This window comes from Spodoptera frugiperda, chromosome 24, assembly GCF_023101765.2.
Source record: "Spodoptera frugiperda isolate SF20-4 chromosome 24, AGI-APGP_CSIRO_Sfru_2.0, whole genome shotgun sequence".
Lineage (NCBI taxonomy): Eukaryota > Metazoa > Arthropoda > Insecta > Lepidoptera > Noctuidae > Spodoptera > Spodoptera frugiperda.
The window spans coordinates 1,967,286-1,988,362 of NC_064235.1; the positions used below are offsets into that span (position 1 = coordinate 1,967,286).

The 21,077-nt window shown below is 35.4% G+C and overlaps 3 protein-coding genes across 3 annotated transcripts; all 3 read left to right on the top strand.

The window, feature by feature from the left end:
- The first annotated feature begins 269 nt into the window (after positions 1 to 269).
- Positions 270 to 9,135, top strand: LOC118278811 (cyclin-dependent kinase 9). The gene is made up of 3 exons (XM_035598175.2): positions 270 to 1,119; positions 5,820 to 6,123; positions 6,716 to 9,135. The coding sequence occupies exons 1-3, from the start codon at positions 435 to 437 to the stop codon at positions 6,933 to 6,935; spliced, it is 1,209 nt and encodes a 402-aa protein (XP_035454068.1). The 5' UTR covers positions 270 to 434; the 3' UTR covers positions 6,936 to 9,135.
- Positions 9,136 to 11,361: 2,226 nt separating this feature from the next.
- On the top strand, positions 11,362 to 14,014 carry LOC118278885 (cyclin-dependent kinase 9). Its single transcript, XM_035598290.2, has 2 exons — positions 11,362 to 12,069; positions 13,088 to 14,014. The coding sequence occupies exons 1-2, from the start codon at positions 11,457 to 11,459 to the stop codon at positions 13,594 to 13,596; spliced, it is 1,122 nt and encodes a 373-aa protein (XP_035454183.2). The 5' UTR covers positions 11,362 to 11,456; the 3' UTR covers positions 13,597 to 14,014.
- A 2,842-nt stretch (positions 14,015 to 16,856) lies between these two features.
- On the top strand, positions 16,857 to 18,658 carry LOC118278667 (zinc finger protein OZF-like). Its single transcript, XM_050703672.1, has 2 exons — positions 16,857 to 17,374; positions 17,831 to 18,658. The coding sequence occupies exons 1-2, from the start codon at positions 16,890 to 16,892 to the stop codon at positions 18,603 to 18,605; spliced, it is 1,260 nt and encodes a 419-aa protein (XP_050559629.1). The 5' UTR covers positions 16,857 to 16,889; the 3' UTR covers positions 18,606 to 18,658.
- The last annotated feature ends 2,419 nt before the right edge of the window (positions 18,659 to 21,077 follow it).

A 21,077-nucleotide genomic window follows, 5' to 3' on the forward strand; every position in this document is an offset into this window, starting at 1 on the left:
TTTATTAGTCGATTTAAAATAATCGATTTAGCCAATTACAATAATTGATATTTTTTAAATATTCGTCCCTATTTACTTTATTTAGGACAATAATATTACAGTTTTATTACATTTGAATGTAATTCTACAGCAAATTAAGCTTATTTTAATGGTAATAGATCTAATAACGAATAACACTAAAATCAGTTCTTTTCGTATAAAGAAAGGGACAGAGAAAACATCCCTATTCGTCTCTATGTCAAAATTGTCGTTGACAGTGACAGGTCCCGTTTCATTTCTGTTTCTGACAGTTGCAAAAAGGAGTCATTTGGTGATGAGAGTGCGTGGAGATTTAGCTTGAATTTGTTTAGAAAATACGTTCATTATCAAAAATAGCATCGGACATTATTATTTTTGTTAAAGTGCAATAAAAAGGCGGCAAGATTGCGTCCAAAATGCAAGGCGTTAGCGCTCCGCGGGAGCCTACGCAACCCGTGATGAGCACTAGCTCTACAATCCTAAATATGAGAGAAAAGGAGAAATACATCGAAGATTTCGACTTTCCCTTCTGTGACGAGTCTTCAAAGTACGAAAAAGTCGCGAAAATCGGTCAAGGAACGTTCGGAGAAGTGTTCAAAGCTCGCGCGAGGAACAGCAACAAAAAATTCGTCGCTATGAAAAAAGTGCTCATGGACAATGAAAAAGAAGGTTTTCCTATCACAGCATTGCGAGAAATCAAGATCCTTCAGCTTCTAAAACACGAGAACGTAGTAAACTTGATAGAAATATGCCGTACGAAGGCGACATTGCATAATAAATACCGATCAACATTTTACTTAGTTTTCGACTTCTGTGAGCACGATTTAGCTGGTTTACTGTCCAATGTGAACGTGAAATTCAGTTTGGGTGAGATTAAGAAGGTTATGCAGCAGTTACTGAATGGTTTATACTACATACATAGTAATAAGATCTTGCACAGAGACATGAAGGCAGCCAATGTATTGATCACCAAGAATGGCATCCTAAAACTGGCTGACTTCGGTCTAGCTAGAGCATTCAGCCTGGCGAAGTCCGGACAAGTCAATAAATACACAAACAGAGTGGTCACTCTGTGGTACAGACCTCCTGAACTACTTTTGGGTATGTATTTTTTACTTGATATTAAAAGCGTACCCTTAGTATGAGTTTGCTTTACGTTTAAAGTAATCGAAATGAGAGTGTGTTCAGTGCTCTGATTGGCCGGCTCGAATAAACCAACCAATCAGAGTGCTAGATGTGATCTCGTTATATGTAAAATAAGCTCATAATAAGCCCTCTAACAATAAACAATCAGTGCAAACTCATACTAATGTTATTGAATAATGAAGTTTCTTGTTATCATTATTACAAATTAATCTCCTGATTGATTTTAATCATGGAGACCAGTCTAACTACAATAACCTTCTATGTAAGAGATATTTAGTGCACAAGTGTGTGCGCAAACACAGCTGCACCCTCTTTTCCCTCACTCAAAACTTGGGATTATATCATGGTATTTTATGGGTTTATGTCATGGGATATTATGGATTTATTTCATGGGATATCATGGATTTATTTCATGGGATATTGTGGGATTATATCATTTTATTTTATGGGATTATCTCATGGTATATTATGGCATTATATCAAGGAATAGTATGGGATTATATCCGTCCACTGCTGTACATAGGCCTCCCCAATGACTTCCAGATAGGCTAATTAGAAGCCTGCATTGCACTCAGAGTCATTTAATGGTTATTTAACCCAGTCCTTAGCAATTGTTTTCCATACAAAATCGTTACTAAAGAATACTTTAAGTAAGCATTAAATGACTCTGAGTGTGGCAGTCAGTGTCTCTTGTTCCCTGAAAATTTCTTATTAGTAGCATGGAGTCTGGAACTGTGCCCAGTATATGGCAATAGGTAATAAAACGCTATAAATGGTTTGCAATCAACTGACGTTTTATAATAAACAATATACAAGGAGTTTACTTATCACATATAAGGAGTTTAACAATTGATAGGTCTACATACATATATTATTTTGTTACATATATTTAACACCCTGACCTAACAAAATAATCTAAATTCTCTCTAAAACAATATTATAATCTGTTTTAAAAAACATAATATTATTTAACAAAACTCTGGTAAAACTGGTGAAAAAGTCTCATTAACTGGGTAAATCCCTTAGTCGCAAGCCCGACTCTATAATGTACTTCACCTTCACAAAAGATAGCCCTTGATATTTTCACAATATCCAACTAGGAACTTCTTCTTCGCTTTTTTATCTCATTTTTTATTTTTCTTTTTTACGTGGACCATAACTGGACTGCCAAATATTTGCAACTTTGGCTTTCTGCCCGTCCATAATTCATAAAGAGTTGTATTCTCTTTAATACCTGCTGTTGACTGTGTTTACAGGCTCTGCCCATAGACATTTCTCAAACTGAGCATCGAATAGGAAACAACGAGTTTTCTCAACTCAATCTGTTGTACCTTTCACTTACTCCATATTGCTCTGGTGTATAACTGTTTCTTTCTGATGAACTATACCACATTTCCTCAAATAATTTTCCATCTCAGAAAATAGGCTGTGTACATCCTGCTAAAGTCATCTATAAACAATAGGTAATATCTGGCTTTACCTAGTGACATTTGCTTACACTTTGAGGGAATGGTAACCTAGTTTGTTTCCTTTCGCAACAAACTGTGCAACTGGCTTTGTTAGAGCCGCACTTCTCATCAAAACTCACACCGAAACGTCTATGCCAAGTATTATTCAATACTTTTACTGCAGCTGTCGTCAACACTTGCTCACTCTTCACACAATCTTTAGCTCGCCAATACAATCATTCTGTGAGTTATAAATCAAACAACCATGTTGAATAAATTCATATTCTACTCACTGATAGTAAATTCCTGGTGAGGTTAGACACATGTTACAAAACATTGTTTAATCTGTAAGAGTCTCCTGAGCATTTATCAATCTCCTTAATCTTGAGTTGATAACAAACATTCTGACAAAAAATTCTTGTTGGAAACCATATGAGTACTTGCGCCGGAATTGTTGTTGTATCACTATGGCTACTGGTAGTAGCGCTACCAACACCACCACTGACAGTCCTCGTCAACGAATTTTCGGTTTCCGTTTCCGCTGCTACCGCCGTACTGTCATTGATACTGTGATTGTTGAATTCTGTAACCGCTGCCATATTATATGATGCTTCTTTCAGCGATGAATGCACCTTCCGACTTAACTGCAAAACTCGTATCCAACACTTTTATCTTCATAGCGTCCTGGAACCACGGATGCCTCACGAACTTCTCCAGTAATCCAACTAACATGAGCGATCCCATCCATTGGTCGTTAATTTCAAAACCAGTTCCTTTCAGTTTCTGTGCCGTTTCAAATAGCTGGCTAACATAGCTGGTCAGTTTAAAATGTCGACTAATTACTTAGTAAACATACCGAAGTTAAAAGTTCGTGAAAATATAATTTTATTTCGTATCTGGGCCCATAACCTAATAAAACGCTATAAATGGTTTGCAATCAACTGACGTTTTATAATAAACAATATACAAGGAGTTTACTTATCACATATAAGGAGTTTAACAATTGATAGGTCTACATACATATATTATTTTGTTACATATATTTAACAAGAGGCTCACCCCTATTACATGGTACTTATAACATAAATGGTAAAAAAGTGAGTGTATATTATATACCAGCATTACATGCCGTTAAGTGCACCTCTACCTAATCCTTCCGGGATAAAAGGCATATTTTTAATATCTCTATGATCAAATCAAATCAAATCACTTTAATGCATCCATAGTGTCTATACTAATATTATATAGCTGAAGTGTTTGTTTGTTTGAACGCGCTAATCTCCGGAACTACTAGTCCGAATTGAATAATTCTTTTTGTGTTGGATAGTGCATTTATCGAGGAAAGCTATAGGCTATAAAAAGTCACGCTATGACCAATAAGAGCCGAGCAGAGCGGGTGAAACCGCGCGGAAGTAGCTAGTGTGTTCTATAATGCAATAAAGTATTGAGTATTGAGTATAAATTTATACAGTAATATGTTCCAACTATGGGCCCTATGATCATGTTACTTACTTAACAGGTCCACTCATGCTGTTGTGGTTCTTTCCTCAAAAGACCACTACAGAATCAACTTGCACGGTTCTCCGACATCTCTAATTGATTTTGTCTGGACTTTAAAAGAGACTATGACCTCTGAGTTTGTTTCGGCATTTCTTCTCAGAATAGTCCGATAGGAAATGCCGACCTCATCTAGTTATTTTGTATTAGTTACATTGTAACTATTACTACTACTTTTATTTATTTATAAAGCTTTTAATTCCATTAATTAGTACATTTAAGTTTAGTTAGTAATCTTGTCCTATATTAAATTAAATGGATCCCTTTTGGGTATAAGCCTCCTCCATTTTCTTCCACTGTTCCTTGTCTAGTCCGAGTCGCCACCAGCTTTTTCCTGCCACTTCAATGATGTCATCTACCCATCTTTTCTTAGGTCTTCCAACATTTCTCTTCCCTAATGGTCCTGTCCATAATGTTGTTTTTGAAGTCCACCTTTTGTCTTTGTATCTGGTAATGTGGCCTGCCCACTGCCATTTCAACTTTAAGGCGTGTTGACGCGCGTCTGTCACTTGTGTCTTTTTTCTAATTACTTCACTTCTTATTTTATCAAGTTTTTTAAATTTTAGCATATTTCTCTCCATAGCGCGTTGTGTTGTTGTAATTTTATTTTTGATGTTGTTAGTGAAGGTCCATGTTTGGCATCCATATACTAAGCTAGGCGGAATGCGTGTATCCATTACAATCTTTTTTAGAGCCATATTGTAATTGCCTTTCATAATTTCTTTTTGTGACCAAAAACTTTTCCAGGAGCAGTTTAATCTTCACTCCACCTCTTTTTCTTTGTTGTACTGGCTGAATGATATCTGTTTGCCGAGGTATATTATGCTTCGACATAGTCAATTTGGTTATTGCTGTCTATCCATATTGTCTTTTTAGGGCCATTTGTCATCACTTTGGTTTTGCTTGTATTTAGTTGTAGTCCGACCTTATTGCTTTCTTTACTTAGGTTTTGAATCATCTGTTGTAGCTCTAAGGCTGACTTTGCAAAGATAACAATATCATCTGCGAACCTGAGGTGACTTAAATGTTTATCAGTTATCCATATACCTTGTTTACTCCAGCTGATGTTTTGGAATATATCCTCCAGGACTGCAATGAACAATTTTGGAGACAGAGGGTCTCCTTGCCTGACTCCTCTTTCTATAGATATCTTATCTCCCTTACTTGCTAGTTTTATTATGCTTGAGCTGTTTGTATATATATTTCTTAATATGGTTATATATTTTTCCTCCACATTGCAAGAGCGTAGTGCTTTCCATATGGAAGAATGTGATATGCTATCGAAGGCTTTAGAGTAATCGATGAAGCCAAGATATAGGGGTTGGTTATACTCTTTAAATTTTTCAATAACTTGTTCTAGAGAATGTATATGGTCGATTGTAGAATATCCTGAGCGGAAACCTGCCTGTTCGATTGGCTGTTTGCTGTCAATCTTTTCTGAGATTCTTGACAGTATCACTGAAGCAAATAGTTTGTATGTGCTGGGAAGAAGGCTTATTGGCCTGTAATTCTCAATGTCTAGTGGGTTGCCTTTTTTGTAAAGAAGGACAATGTCTGATTCGCACCATTGGCGCGGTACAATACCAGCTAAATTACTAATACTACTATTTGCAAAATAAATATCATTTATCATTAACTTCTCTTCACCAGGTGATCGAAACTACGGTCCGCCAGTGGACATGTGGGGCGCAGGTTGTATCATGGCAGAAATGTGGACTCGGTCCCCAATCATGCAAGGCCCGACTGAACAGCAGCAGCTGATCCTCATCTCTCAACTCTGCGGCTCCTGCACCCCTGATGTGTGGCCAGGAGTTGAGAATCTAGACCTGTACAATAAGATGGAGCTTCCTAAAGGTCAGAAGCGGAAGGTTAAGGAACGGTTGAAGCCTTATGTTAAGGATCCTTACGGCTGTGATCTGCTGGATAAACTTTTGCAGTTGGATCCTGCGAAGAGGTGAGATTATTTTTACATAATTTGTTATACATAGCTAAGAATAGTAGTTTTTCGGTCTGTTTCTTGAGGTATTGACACATCATGATCACATTAACACCCTATAAGTGGCTTTGGAGAAGTTTTGAGCATTAATCACCACACTTGCTTGATGCGGGTTGGCGATTTCAAACTTATAAATAGAAATTATAAGCTCAGGTTTCTTTACAATGTTTTCCTTCACCATTTATCGGTGGTGTCTAAGTTACCTTGGAAAGTACACATACTCGGAAAAAGTCACATTGATGGTAAGCAATCGCCGCCGCCCATGGACTCCTGAAACACCAGAGGCGTTACAAGTGCGTTACCGGCCTTTTGGGGGTTAGAAATTTTAGGCTTGTTGTGAAATCGGGGATTGGAAAGACTGGGAAGGGGAGTAATTGGGTCTCCGGTAACCTCACTCACACAACGAAACACAACGCAAGTGTTGTTTCACACCGGTTATCTGCGAAACCGTGGTTTCACATAAATCATTCAGTCTTCCACACTCAAAGTAATTTTTACTACCAAAATTTACAACAACACCTTAGTAACTAAATGCATCATTCACTTCCAGATACGATGCAGATACAGCCTTAAACCATGACTTCTTCTGGACTGACCCCATGCCGTGTGACCTCGCTAACATGTTAGCTCAGCACACGCAGAGCATGTTTGAGTACCTGGCTCCACCGCGCAGGCCTGGCCACCTCCGTCACCACCACCATGTAGCTGGGGCTCAGGCGAAGCCAACGCAGCCTGTCCAGGACTCTGGGTACCAAGACCGTGTGTTCTGAAGTGTGAAAGTTATGTGACAGTCTTATTATTAGGTCTTTATCTGTTTTTAGTGAATTTAATGAATTTAGTCTTCTTGATATTCAAAATTAAAGTCAAAATTGATTATTTCACTTTTGAATGTCAAAGCAAATATACAATACTAGCTATTTCTGCGCGGTTTCACCCGCTCTGCTCGGCTCCTATTGGTCATAGCGTGATGTTTTATAGCCTATAGCTTTCCCCGATAAATGCACTACCCAACACAAAAATAATTATTCAAATCAGACCAGTAGTTTCGGACATTAGCCCGTTCAACCAAATAAACAAACAAACTCTTCAGCTTTATAATATTAGCTTTATAGTATTAGTATAGATAAAACAAAATGTCTGTCGGACAGTCCTCTAGTTGCTCTATTTGCTCGTTCCAAAGTGTAGATTCCTATGGAGAAGAACAAGCAAGAAACTCCATAGGTTACTCTTTTTCAATTCTTAACCTTCTTCTTAGCTATGTGATTTTGCTACACCAAATCATAAATTATTTTGTCATGTAATAGCTATCGTGCTAAATCTTAGTTTCACAGCTAAAGACCTAGTATTAGACTATTATTAAATGAATCTGAGACTGAATTTATAAAGCGGTGAGTCGAATTTTGTAGCATTGTTATCATATAATTGTATTCATTAGTCCGTGGCCTAAGTAAAGTAAAAGAAATCACTCATATGACTTAAATGAGACTACAAGTAGTACTCGTCCACAGAAGCATAATAAATTAAATGTGCATATGTGAGAATTATGCAGAATCATTACAACTCATAACACAAATGGTAGAACTTACTAAAGGTACGCGTCCACAGGCCCGCATCGTACGCATTGCACGCAACGGACTTTAGTTTGTCTTGTATAGAAACTCATACAACTGCGTCCACTGATCCGCATCGTTACGAACCGCATCATCGGCAATTTTTTTACATTTGATGGGTCGACGTTTGGCCACTATCTCGCCTGATGGTAAGTGATGATGCGGCCTACGATGGAGCACGTCTGCCCATAAGCAATCTATTCACTCGGGCCTTGAAGACACCCAGGTTATACCCATCAGGAAACACAGACTCCGGCAAAGAATTCCACTCCCTAGCAGTTCGCACAAGGAAGCTTGAAGCCTACATGCGATGCGTACTGATGACGTCATACGGAATGCGTACGATGCGTGCGATGCGGGCCTGTAGACGCTTACCTTTAATCAGTGTCAGTCAGTATGTCAGTTTCTACTGGTTATACATAGCTTGATATTATGTAACCATGTGTATATAATATATGTACTATTGTTGTATGTATATGCAGTATGCATTGTAGATAGCAAAATAAAAAAATATAGTTTAGATAATGAATGATGTTGATATGTTGTGAAATAATTAAATTACTTAGTTAATTTTGATTTAAATATGTTTTTGTACCTAATAAATATGAAATTTATTTAGTTTCTCTCCACTTAAAGGATTATTTCACACGATAATATGATACAAAATTAGATGCAAACATGCTCCTTTGTGAGACACGGATCCTAAACTTGGTACCTATGTATGGTATTATTCCTTTCATTGCAGTTTAAAATACTTGTTTTCGAACATTTCTCCTAATAGTTAATTAATCTATATCCTGAAATAAAAAAATTAAAAAAATAGTAAATAGAAAAAATCCGTGTTCAAATTAAAAAAGAAACGTATTCAATCAACTAAAAATCACGGTTTACTCAGATAAATTAATGGAGAAAAGCTCTACTAGTTTCGAGTCACAGAGGGACTCTTCATCATGAGCAGCGTGCGCAGACGCGGCGACATCGCGCAGCCTACGCGACTCTAGAGAAAAGTCCCTCTGTGACTTGAAACTAGTAGAGCTTTTCTCCATTAATTAATTTGAGTCAACCGTGATTTTTAGTTAATTTAGTCATTATTAAATCAGCATCAGAATACATTGTATACTTAATTGACTATAAGTTATAGTTCCTAAGCTTGTAAATATTATAATAGAGGTTAAAAAAGAAGAAAAAAATGACGCGGAGTAACTACTAACTCACTCATACATTTACACCTATGTAATATGTATTGTAAGATTGTAATGTTATATAAATACCTAGGTACTTGTTATCAATATAAACACTGCCTTTAATATTGTTTAAGGGATTTTCAGTATAAATATAAACATTTTTTTATAAAATTAAATTGTTTTATTACCTCCTGAAGTTTTCTCGGCAGTACAGTATAAAACAAATTCGTTATCTCTGTCCCTATGTCGCTTTGTATGCTTAAATGTTTAAAACTACGCAACGGATTTTGATGCGGTTTTTTTTAACAGATAGAGTGATTCAAGTATGCATAATACATGCACCCATGCGAAGCTGGGGCGAGTCGCTAGTAAAGTATTATCTTCTCTTTTTTTTTTAAAAGGCGCTAATCGTGCAAACCAGGGTCCACCTGGTTTGCATGGCTGGCGCAGTGACTAGGTAAACGGCTGCCACGCAACGTCTAGCGGGTTCGATGCCCGCACGGAACAACTTTGTGTGATCCACAAATTGTTGTTCCGGGCCTGGGTATCATGTGTATGTGAAATAAGAAAGTTTGTATGTTGTATATTGTAAACGCACCCAGGATACAGAAGAAAATTCTAGTGCAAGCAACGTTTTAAAATAAAAGAAAAAGGACAAAAAATCGGTAAGTGTCAGTGTGTGAACGTCATGTAAAAGGAAACAAACCATTCATGCTTGCTGAGACCAAAAAATCCGTAATAATATGTACATACTTTGCCCGATCCGGGAATTGAAACTGTTTAGAAAGTAAGGAGGTTATCGAATCTTGCAAATACTCTACTAACGATGAAATAGTATTTTAAATAAATCTATCCCTAAGACTAACCATGACAGCACTTTATACGGATACCCAGCGTAAGGTCTTTACCCAAATTTAGGGGAAACGACTTGACAGATAAAAATCTATTGAAAAGTAAAAAGTAAGTTGTGAAGCTATACAGTTAATCGTCTCGATTCCTCGAGAGCCCTCAAAATAACGAGTTTTCCAACAGTGAAAGATTTATTCTCATCATTCTAGTTGTTTCGGAGCCTTATTAACAGAAAAATAAACAAATCTTTCTAGTTGAAATACTTTTGTCGATAAAATTACCAAACAAATTGTTAAGTTGTTTTTGAGGGGGAAAATCATCCAATGTCTTCTCTCGCCTTGGGCGAGGCTAAAGGGAGAGAGTCGGACTCTTAATGACTAAAAACCACCCCGTGTCTACTCCAACTTTTCCAGCTAGAGCCCCGGTAAACCCGCTAGGTAATTCGCAGCTTCAGATCAGTAGGGGACGTAGGGGAGGTAGGGGAGGGATGGGCAGTCGGGAGACATGGGCACCCCCCTTTTATTCTGATCCTGTCATAGGCTTTTCGTTTTTCTTAATTTGGTAGTTTACTTTACCGTCTGGCAAAACTGGTTATCCATAGACTATCTGTTATTTCCATCAGTTGTCAAACACAAACACATTTAAAGATTATGCGCTCGTAAAAGTAAATATTTTGATGTGGATTCGGATCGTAATACAGAGAAAAGTAACGAAAGGTATGTGTATTTTTTAATATATATCTATTGTATATTTACTAACTAATAAATTAAACTAAAATTCACGTTTCAATACTTATACAAAAAAAAAAAAATGCCGGTAAATTGTGTTGAAAATGTGTACAGAGGGAGCAATGGGCATTCGGATGTGAGGGAGGTTTGGGCATGTCCAATGCTCTCTTCTTTATATTGCGTACAGGAGGTCTTTTGAAAATTATAATTACCTGCTTTAATTAAACTATTTGAACTATTTTTAATTACAGAAAGATGCCGATTTAATTCAAAAAGAAAGGTTTGCGACGAGAAATTCCCAAAAATTTGATATTACGAGCCATAGAAGAGGTATCAAAAGGATCAAAAATAAAAACAACAGCTGATAAATAAAAATATAAGCCTTTATGGGTTATAACTAATTTAAGATAAGTCGTGATATATTTTTTGTTGTTATTGCGTTTATTTTTGGAGTCTATTATAGATGTTATCACGTGTTTAACAGGCCATGCCCAAGCCTCCCTCAGGGTGTGCCCAATGCTCCCTACCATAGGGAGCCTTGGGCACTTTTGACTTAATTTTTCAATTGCCTCCTAATTAGGAGACTGATTATTATTATAAGAAAGTTCTTTATAAGATATCTAGCCAAAAGTATGGAGCAATAGGAAGTGGCAATAAATGTAGATTATCTACAAAATCTGACTTTTTATGCATTAAATTGTGAAAAAGTGCCCATCCCTCCCCTACCTCCCTTATAGGATCTTGAAAGAATGTAGGGACAAATAGTTTTCAAGACTTGACAGCACTGAAATTTGACGTACCAACGAGTCATACATACTGTCAATATGTCATAATATTGTCATTGACATACGTCAACAAGTTGTGAAACAGTGTTGTGTTGTGTATCATATTGCAACGATTTTAAAGTGAAAAACAAAATAATGAAGGTAGAAGCATGTCGCTACATCGAAGATTATCAATTTACCCACTGCGACCTATCCTCTAAATATGAGAAACTCACAAAAATCGGTCAAGGAACCTTCGGAGAAGTATTCAAAGCTCGAGCGAGCACCAACAACTTCGTTGCGATGAAGAAAGTTCTTATGGAGAACGAGAAAGAAGGGTTCCCGATTACTGCGCTGCGTGAAATTAAGATTCTACAATGTCTTAACCACGACAATGTGGTCAATTTGATCGAAGTTTGCCGCACGAAGCCTGGAATCGAGAACAAATACAGATCGACCTTCTATTTAGTTTTTGAGTTTTGTGAACACGATTTGGCTGGTTTACTAGCTAATCCGAAGGTGAAATTTACTCTGGGAGAGATCAAGAAGGTGATGCAACAGTTACTAAATGCATTATACTACATACATTGCAATAAAATACTGCATCGGGACATGAAGCCTTCAAACGTGTTGATCACAAAGAATGGTACTTTGAAGCTGACTGACTTCGGTCTATCGAGGGCGTATAGCGCGCCACAGACTGGCAAAGCCAACAGATACACAAATAGAGTGGTCACGCTGTGGTACAGGCCTCCGGAGTTACTTTTGGGTGAGTTCTCGACAAAAAAGTTTTTATGTAACCTACTTTTTGCACTAAGTAAGTTGAAGGTAGTCATTAAAAGTTCTTGTAATCTTATTAAAAATCTCACTTATTATCTCATTGCAAGCTTCTATTAATTCTTTGATTATTATAAACAGTTTTCAAATAAATAAGTTTCACCAATATACTAAACTTGCTATCTATTTTTCGTACTAAGATGAAATATTTTGTATTTGATTTTTAGGGTACCCTCTTTTCTAATTTATAGTGTGTGTAGTCACAAATTAGTCAATTAAATTGGTCAGTAAATTAATTTGATTTGGTATTATTGATTTAAATATGAATGGTAAGCCTAGAATGAGTCATAATATTGACAGGTTCAAACATGTCTCTTGTTGGAAATATCAACACATTGTGTAACATGATTTCGCATAAAAATGACTCAAGTAATGTTATTTAATTCAATGTTTCCTTATTTTTATTATAATCATATCTTATTCAGACAGGCAGTAGATACAACTGATATGTGCCTGTATCTTATTTGTCAAGATTGTTTTCAAACTGGTTACCGCATGTCTGTTTCTGTGATGCAATTACATTCTCTGGTATCTTCTTCTACACCCAGACCACACAATTAGACTTCCTAAGTACTTGTGTTGTCTATGAAGGTTGTTTTTCATAGCTTGTCCACAACTTGAGGTAGTGGACTCGTAAGATGTATAATCAAAAGTATTTTTTTTTATTATGTCTTTATTATGATAAGTGTAGCTCATTTGGAAATAACAATTTTAAGAAATGAACCGTGCATTATTACGAAAAAAAAAATTCTACCCTACATTGGCCTTTTCAAAAATAGTAATTTAATATAATCTTTTTTAAACCACTATGGTGGCAAGAAAGCACACTGCCTACCTGATGGTAAGTGGTTACCGTGGCCTATGAACACAAACTTAATTTAATAGTAATTGCAGTATGTAGTTGGTATTGTAAACTAGTAGTTTACAAAATATCATCAACTCTTCAACAGGTGAACGCAACTACGGCCCTCCGATCGATATGTGGGGAGTAGGATGCATCATGGCAGAAATGTGGATCCCAACCCCTATCATGCAAGGAGCTACGGAGCAGCAACAGCTGACCCTGATCTCCCAGCTCTGTGGCTCCATCACTCCTGACGTATGGCCTGGAGTGGAGAACCTGTCCCTATACTCCAAGATGGAACTCCCTAAAGGGCAGAAAAGAAAAGTCAAGGAGCGCTTGAAGCCCTACGTCCGAGACCCGTACGCATGTGATCTGCTAGACAAAATGCTTCAACTGGATCCATCGAAGAGATGTGGTACGGAGGCAGCTCTGAATCATGACTTCTTCTGGACAGATCCCATGCCGTGTGATCTGGCGAACATGTTGGCTCAACACAAGCAAAGTATGTTTGAGTATTATCACCGGAAGCGACCGAATGAGGGACATATGCGTCAGGCTCAAGCGAAGAGGTTTAAGCCTACTCAGGACACTGGGTATCAGGACAGAGTGTATTGAATAATTAGTGATGTGTAGAGTATATATTATTTTTTTTTTAATTTTCAGCCATGGTCGTCCCACTGCAGGGCAAAGGCCTCCCTACCCTCCTTCCACTCGTCTCTGTGTAGAGTATATAGTATTAGTTTTATTTTTTACTTTTTTAATTTATGTTTTTAAGTATTTAATTATTTTTTTAGAATGTAGTTGTAGGTCTTTTGTTAATTTAAGTGTCTATTATTTAGATAGCTAAAAATATTATTGATAAAATTTATGATTTCTTCCGTACGGATCCCATGCCGTGTGATCTGGCGAATATGTTGGCTCAAGACAAACTGAGTTTTGTTCGAGTATTTTAACCGACCAAAAAAGAGTTTTATTTAAACCTATTATAGTGTATTTAGTATTAGTTTTATTTTTTTAGTTTTATTTATGTATATAAGTTAAATATTTCTTTTTTTTAGACTGTAGTATTAGTTGTAGGTTTATTGTAAATTAATGATATGTCAATGATTTAGATAGCTAAAAATATTATTGATAAAATTTATGATTTCTTCCGTACGGATCCCATGCCGTGTGATCTGGCGAATAAGGCACAAATAGAGCATGTTCAAGTATTTAATTAGTGATGTCTATGTGTATTTAGTATTAGTTTTATTTTTTAGTTTAAGTAATTAATTTATTTTTCTATAGTTTAGTATTAGTTGTAGGTCTTTTGTTGAATAATGTGTCAATGATTTAGATTTTTAGATAGCTAAAAATATTTCTCTCGGATCCCATGCCGTGTGATCTGGCGAATATGTTGGCTCAAGACAAACAAATTATAAACTATGTTCGAGTATTTAATTTGTGAGGTCTATGTGTATTTAGTATTAGATTTATTTATATGTATAAGTTAATCATTTATTTTATTAGAGTGTAGTATTAGTTGTAGATCTATTGTAAATAATATAATGTGTCAATGATTTATATTTTTAGATAGTTAAAAATATTATTGATAAAAAATCATAGAGATTAGATTTGCGCCTTGACATGTACAATATTAATGTGACATTTTAATTTATTATACATTTGTTATTTTTCTTTACCCTTGAAAGATATATTTATAGGGTCAAAGACCTTTGGAAGGCGTATGACAAGTCCGAAGTTTATTTAGCCCTTAAGTAGTTTATAATAATATTTTATGTTTTATATACTGTAAGTATAAGTTATAGTTTATTATAATTCATTGTTGTAAATTGACATAATATATTTGAAAGTATTTATTTAAGAAAATCTAATTCAAAAATATAAAAAATGTATTTATTTATTCCAAGTTATAAGACTGATATTTTTAATAGCATTTAAAATGCTCCGAAATAAAGTGTAGTGATGTAGATTTTTAATGTAATGTGATATTGTTATTTTATGATGTTAATTTTATAAGGGTTATTGCAATTTTGCTCGAAAATTATAGAAAAAGTGTGGTAATTTATAATTAGAATGTTTAAAACAAATATTGTGAATGGGTTATTTTATCATATCTTATATGATAATAAAATTAATGATTTATAGATACCATACTTAAAAAAAAGTGAAAAAACTGAAATGTTCAAAAATATTTAGTTTTGTATTCTAATTAGGGTGACTGGTAATTAGTGAACGATATTTAAACACGTGATTGTACTCAAAAAAGTTTCATTGGAAAAGTTGTTTGTAACCATGAGTACAATCCCGTGTTTAAATATCGTTCACTAATTACCAGTCATCCTATATTACATATTTGTTTACAATATTTGCATAATATTTAAAAAGTTCAAAAAAAAGGTGCCTTTTTATGTCAACTCACGTAATATATTATGGTATTATAATTACTTTTTAAATTGTATTTAATTAAAATAAAAAGTTTCCAAAACAGTTATTTGTTGTTTTTCTCCCAATCCTGAAATAAACTGACTGACAAATGGAATAGACTCCCTCATTGGGTGAGTAACCACTCACCACTCACCTTGCAAGTGCGACTGCCGGGCAAGGAGTCTCGGGTTCGATTCCCGGGTCGGGCAAAGTACTACTGGGCTTTTTTCGGTTTTTCGAAAATTTCTCAGTAGTAGCACGGAGTCTGGAATTGTGCCCGGTCATATACCGGGCACATTCCCAGACTCCTTACGTACGTACGTAATAGGCTCACCACTTATTACATGGGACTTATAACACAAATGGTGTATGGTTAATGATTATCCTACCACTCGATTTCAACACGGAGTGTCTTAAGTTAACTATTACCCTAAATACAAGATCGTGATTTATTCGAGGTTTTTCAAATCAAAGGGCAAAGGCGGAAAGCTTAAAGACTGAGCACTGCCGTGTCCTCAGAGTTGTGTTCGGCTATGACGGTGACCTCAAACGCGCAAAGTCTACACTCCCTCTCTCCAAGCCCTAGGCGGAAGAATTCACTGGATGATCCCTAAATACAAGATCGTCATTTAACCGAGATCCCCTCCATAAAAACAATTTGGTAATTCGTAAACGATTTAAATCGATATAATGTATTTAATCAGTTTTAGTAAGTTACTAAAACACGACATAGATAGTACAGCTGAACAACACTAGCTGTGTCAATAAGTCGAAATCAAAATAATATTTTTCTGCGATGTTAGCAGTTTGTTTTCATTATAAATCAAAAGAAAATGTAATTTGATGACTGAAGAAACACGTGTACCTAATATCTTCTAGGCTAAAGTAGCATATTCGTTGTAAGTTACTGTTGCTATAATTTATTAAAATCTTTATAAATATTCGCTGAATGTGAACATAATTTTACGACTAGAAATCAGATTGAAAAAATAACTGTAAGTATACAAGTTTAATATTGTTTTTGTGTGTAATATTGTAGTAATTTAACCGCGGTACCACATTTTGTAACAGAAGTTAATGCTACCATTCAGTAATCTTGCTAATACAGCAAATTTATTTGGTCATAATTACATCTTCTGTTAAACGATCAATAAATAAATAAATAAATAAATGTAAGATTCCCAGTTACCATGATTAAGTGGTTAACAGACAACGCACAGCCGAAACTCGTTATTAGATAAGTAAGTTCTTTATAGAGTTCCTAAAAGAATAATTTCCTGCTTAAACCAGTCCATTGCTAATTAAATGGACCCTCGCAATGACTTCTAGATCAACTGATTTATATTCATAAAATAATTAATCAGGATTTCTTCTTATAAGGTAATTTATTTATTTAATTTTATGTTTAATGTACACAATACAAAATATTTAGCATTATTTTTGTTTTATTTCAGAAAGAAAATAACCGAATACAATAAGAAATGGCAAGCAGATTACATTTCGAAGAGGATATAAAAAGCGATCCCATTGTTATAGAAATAGAAACTTCAGACGATGATGTCATAATAAACGATAACATAGAAATTAGTGACGAAGACTCAGATTTAGAATATAACAACGTAAACGTCCTGATCTTAGGACAAAACAAACCAAAGCGATCTAATTTAAACCGTAATATTTTTGATATAAGACATAAAGTTAATGGAATCTCTGATAGTGAAGACAACGGTGATGACCGTAATGGATCTCAAATACTTATTGGACAGAAGATAGATGTAGTGGAAAATATAATCGGTGATAGTTTAAGCTCTAATGATAGTAAGGCATCAAAAACAAGGAAGCGACCGACCGAACTGGAACGGCTTGGAGCAGACGTGAGCAACAGCAGTGCATCTGCTGAATATGATGTGTACGGAGATGAAAATCAGATATTTAGGAAATATAAATTTAGGAACCCTGGGCCAGCGTAAGTTTTTCAATTTGTATTTCTTGTTTTGAATTTCAAATTATTTAATACTCATTGATATGATTGTTTAATATTTATTAACTGATAACATATCTAGTCATAATTTAGGCAATTGGAAAAATTGACCCATGTTTATCTCCTGTATTTTTAGTACTAGACAATAAAGTTTTCTCTTTGAGGCGGGAAAATCAGCTAATGTCTTCTCCTGCCTTAGGCGAGGCGAGAGTGAGTGTCAGACTCGCCTCCTCGACTCGTCCTCGCCTCACCTAAGGCAGGAGAAATCATTGGATGATTTTTGCCCTAAACAAAAGAATCTTATCTTATCTTAGGCTCCAGCTCGAAAAGCAAGAAGAGACAGTCATCTCTTCTTGCTTTTCGAGCCGGAGCACCGTTTAAACTACCCAATTCATTCTGGTAAAAGATAAAAATAATAACATACAGTACCTCCTTTTCCAGATCAACAGAGGATCCGTTTTCACTGGCAGTAGAACGAGCAGACCAAAGCGAGGACCATGTTTTAAAATGTCCCATATGTATGCAGCAATTCGTCACACTACAGGGTCTGAAGAGCCATCTACGATACCATCGACGCACACAAACGTTCACCTGCTCATTATGTTCAAAGAATTTTAAAACTAATTCACGGTTAATCACACATCGTAACAAACATGATATAAAAATTTTCCCTTGTAAGCAATGTGGAATAGAATTCTCTAGTTACTGTGATTATTTACTACATACATATACACATAATAACGATTTAATTTTCAAATGTTTAGAATGTGATGCTTTCTTGCAACGAGACTCGTTTGAAACACATGTCTTGACACATTTTCAGCAACCGATGAACGGAGAATGTGAAGTAAAGACTATAGACTCAGATTTTCCTTATCCATGTGTAGAATGTGGTAAGGTGTCTAAGAATAGGAGAGCTTACAATTATCATTTAAGTAGACATACCGGTGTGAAGAAATATCAGTGTTTATACTGCGGTATTGGGTTCCGTTCCAATAAAGCTAAAGTTGTACATATGTTGACACATACAGGTGACTCTAGGTTTATATGTTATGTTTGTGGGTATAAAACTAATGAATATGAAGATTTGTTCAGGCATAAACATTGTCATTTGGAGAAAAGAGGATACATGTGTGCGTGTTGTGAGAAAAATTTTCCTGAAAAAAGGTTTTTAGTTAATCATATGCATAGTTATTATCGCTGTGATGATCAGTGATGATGGGTTTATGTTTAAAAGAGAATTTAACTGCCGTACTCAGAGATATTTAATGATTAGGTACTTAAACTATTCCTTAGTTAACTATTTTGTATCGAATACAATTGCTAAAGAACAGGGGTAGATTATGGTCTGGAATAACATATAGGCTACTTTTTATCCCACAGAAACGCGAACGAAGCCGCGGGCAGAACGTAGTTAATAATATGTTTACCGGCTTACTCACATAACACACGACGCCTCGCGACGAATATAGCGCAATGTCTCTCATGACTTCCAACGTGGCTTGAAACTCGTCGAGTTCCTCGTCAAACAGTTACATAAGCCTGTAAACATTATTATTAAGTAGAAAATCAATATATTACTTTGTTCCTAGAAAGAATAAATTTTATTAGTGAGATAGTATTTTAAGTTTAAAATTATTTAGTAAATGCAGTAACTAGTACATCTAAGTTCCGGAGCTGCGAACTACTTAGCAAGTTTACGGGCTCCGGCTCGAAAAGCAGGAGTAGGACTGAACGGAGTGGTTTTTAGTAAGTAAGAGCCTGATACTCTCTCTCGCCTTACCCTAGCGAGAGAAGCCGTTCAAGGATATTCGCATTTAAAAATAAAAGTACATCTAAGTACACTAAATTACTATGTTAAGATGTTATTTATGTTTCCAAACCAAAACTAATTGCTATTTAATAGATTTTTCTATTTTGATGTTACTATTGTTTATTAAATAAAAGAAAGCGTTCGCATCCGCATCGTCCTACGCATCGCACGCAATGGATTTTAGTTTGTCTTGTATAGAAACTCATACAACTGTAGTTAGTTAGTTAATTAATATTTTTGAAACTTTTCTTATTCTTTAGAACCAAAGTTTGTTATGTTTAAATAAAATATATTTGTTAATAATACAATCTATTTTATGTCTTTTATTTTGAATGCCTTCTCGTTGATCTTGTGATCGCAAGAGTGATTACTATACAAGTGTTGGGTTCGATTCCCAGGATGAACAAGCTATGTACTTTGCAGCTTTGCACTACCTAGCCGGTTTACCAGCGCATCGGCTAGAAAAGCAGGAGTAGGAACGGGGTGGTTTTTAGTCAGTAAGACTCTGACACTCCCTCTCGCCTCGCCCAAGACGGGAGAAGTCACTAGATGAAAAAGAGGGTTCCTAAATAAGTAATTCGACCACTCTGAGGGCTTAGTATGAGTTTGCTTTACAAAGTCAAAGTCAAAGCATTTATTTCAATTAATCCTAAATTAGGCACTTTTGAAACGTCAAATTGAATTGTCCGTCAGTCTGTCTGTCAGTGAAGCTAGGCGCTCGTTCCAAAGTGTTGCTTCGAATGGAGAAGAACGAGCAAGAAACTCCATCGTTACTCTTTTCAAAAAATGTTTTTTACAATATCTCTGATACATTATTTGATCATTTACCTATTGTCTATATATGTAGGAACAATGTAACGACAATACGACGTCAAAACTATGGGACAATAAAACCAATTTGTAAAGAATATAAATTAAAAAAGCGGGTTGTTTCAAACATAGTGCCCACATATGTACACTTACAATTTTGAAATAATGCTTCTATACAAATAAAAAATAATCTTTAATTTAATTTTTCAAATAAAAAAAATAATAAATAACTGCTTGATGCCACAGGATCCCTAGACTACATTGGAATAAATTACTACTTTAATTTAACGTGTAACTAGTGATCGTCTTAGAGCATTGTCTAGTGTGAGCGAGTGTCCAGTGGAGCCGGACCAACATGCTGCCACACATTTTTATCTTCAATATAATCTGACAGTTTATAATATGCCTGTTTACACAGTTCACGCTTTATACAAGATTTAAATTTTTTCTCGTTCAGATTCAGTATGGTGGTTACAAAAGTCAAAAGTCAAAATCATTTATTTCAAATAGACCAGGAAGGCACTTTTGAACGTCAAAGCAAATATAATAATATTAATAACGTCTGTATATCGGTCAGTCCTCCAGTGAAGCTATAGCTATTACGTTTAACAAGATCCAAACGAGTGTGCGTTCGTCGCTTTCGGTTCGAATGAACCAACCAAACTCGTACTAATGGTACTGAAATAAAGGTTTACGATAACCTTTGGGTGTGTTTTGGGTTATATTAATCACTATTAAGGTTGGTGAGGTCCGTTAAGATTTGTTCAGGAAAGTAATAATAGTTATGTTATTGTTATTACAGTAAACATTACATACCATATACAACGTAGTAGGGAAAATAAATCCTCACACTTCACGCATTTGTCCCATAGGAATAGGCAGAAATTACAGAACCAACTATTACATTACAAACTACAATCTACAGACAACTGCATGTATCTTACAAGTTTAAACATCTGATAATTTTACATTCTAAATAATTAAATAACTTTGAAAAACAACAAATGATTAAAATAAGATGGTGCTCATTTTATAAAACGAATAGTTAATCGACTAAAGCGCAGT

Bases quoted from the DNA above. Each gene is read 5' to 3' on its own strand.
- LOC118278811 (XM_035598175.2), top strand. From the start codon at position 435: ATGCAAGGCGTTAGCGCTCCGCGGGAGCCTACGCAACCCGTGATGAGC. The intron at 1,120-5,819 runs GTATGTATTTTT...TCTCTTCACCAG, and splicing joins ACCTCCTGAACTACTTTTGG to GTGATCGAAACTACGGTCCG. The intron at 6,124-6,715 runs GTGAGATTATTT...ATTCACTTCCAG, and splicing joins CAGTTGGATCCTGCGAAGAG to ATACGATGCAGATACAGCCT.
- LOC118278667 (XM_050703672.1), top strand. From the start codon at position 16,890: ATGGCAAGCAGATTACATTTCGAAGAGGATATAAAAAGCGATCCCATT. The intron at 17,375-17,830 runs GTAAGTTTTTCA...CTCCTTTTCCAG, and splicing joins TTTAGGAACCCTGGGCCAGC to ATCAACAGAGGATCCGTTTT.
- LOC118278885 (XM_035598290.2), top strand. From the start codon at position 11,457: ATGAAGGTAGAAGCATGTCGCTACATCGAAGATTATCAATTTACCCAC. The intron at 12,070-13,087 runs GTGAGTTCTCGA...ACTCTTCAACAG, and splicing joins GCCTCCGGAGTTACTTTTGG to GTGAACGCAACTACGGCCCT.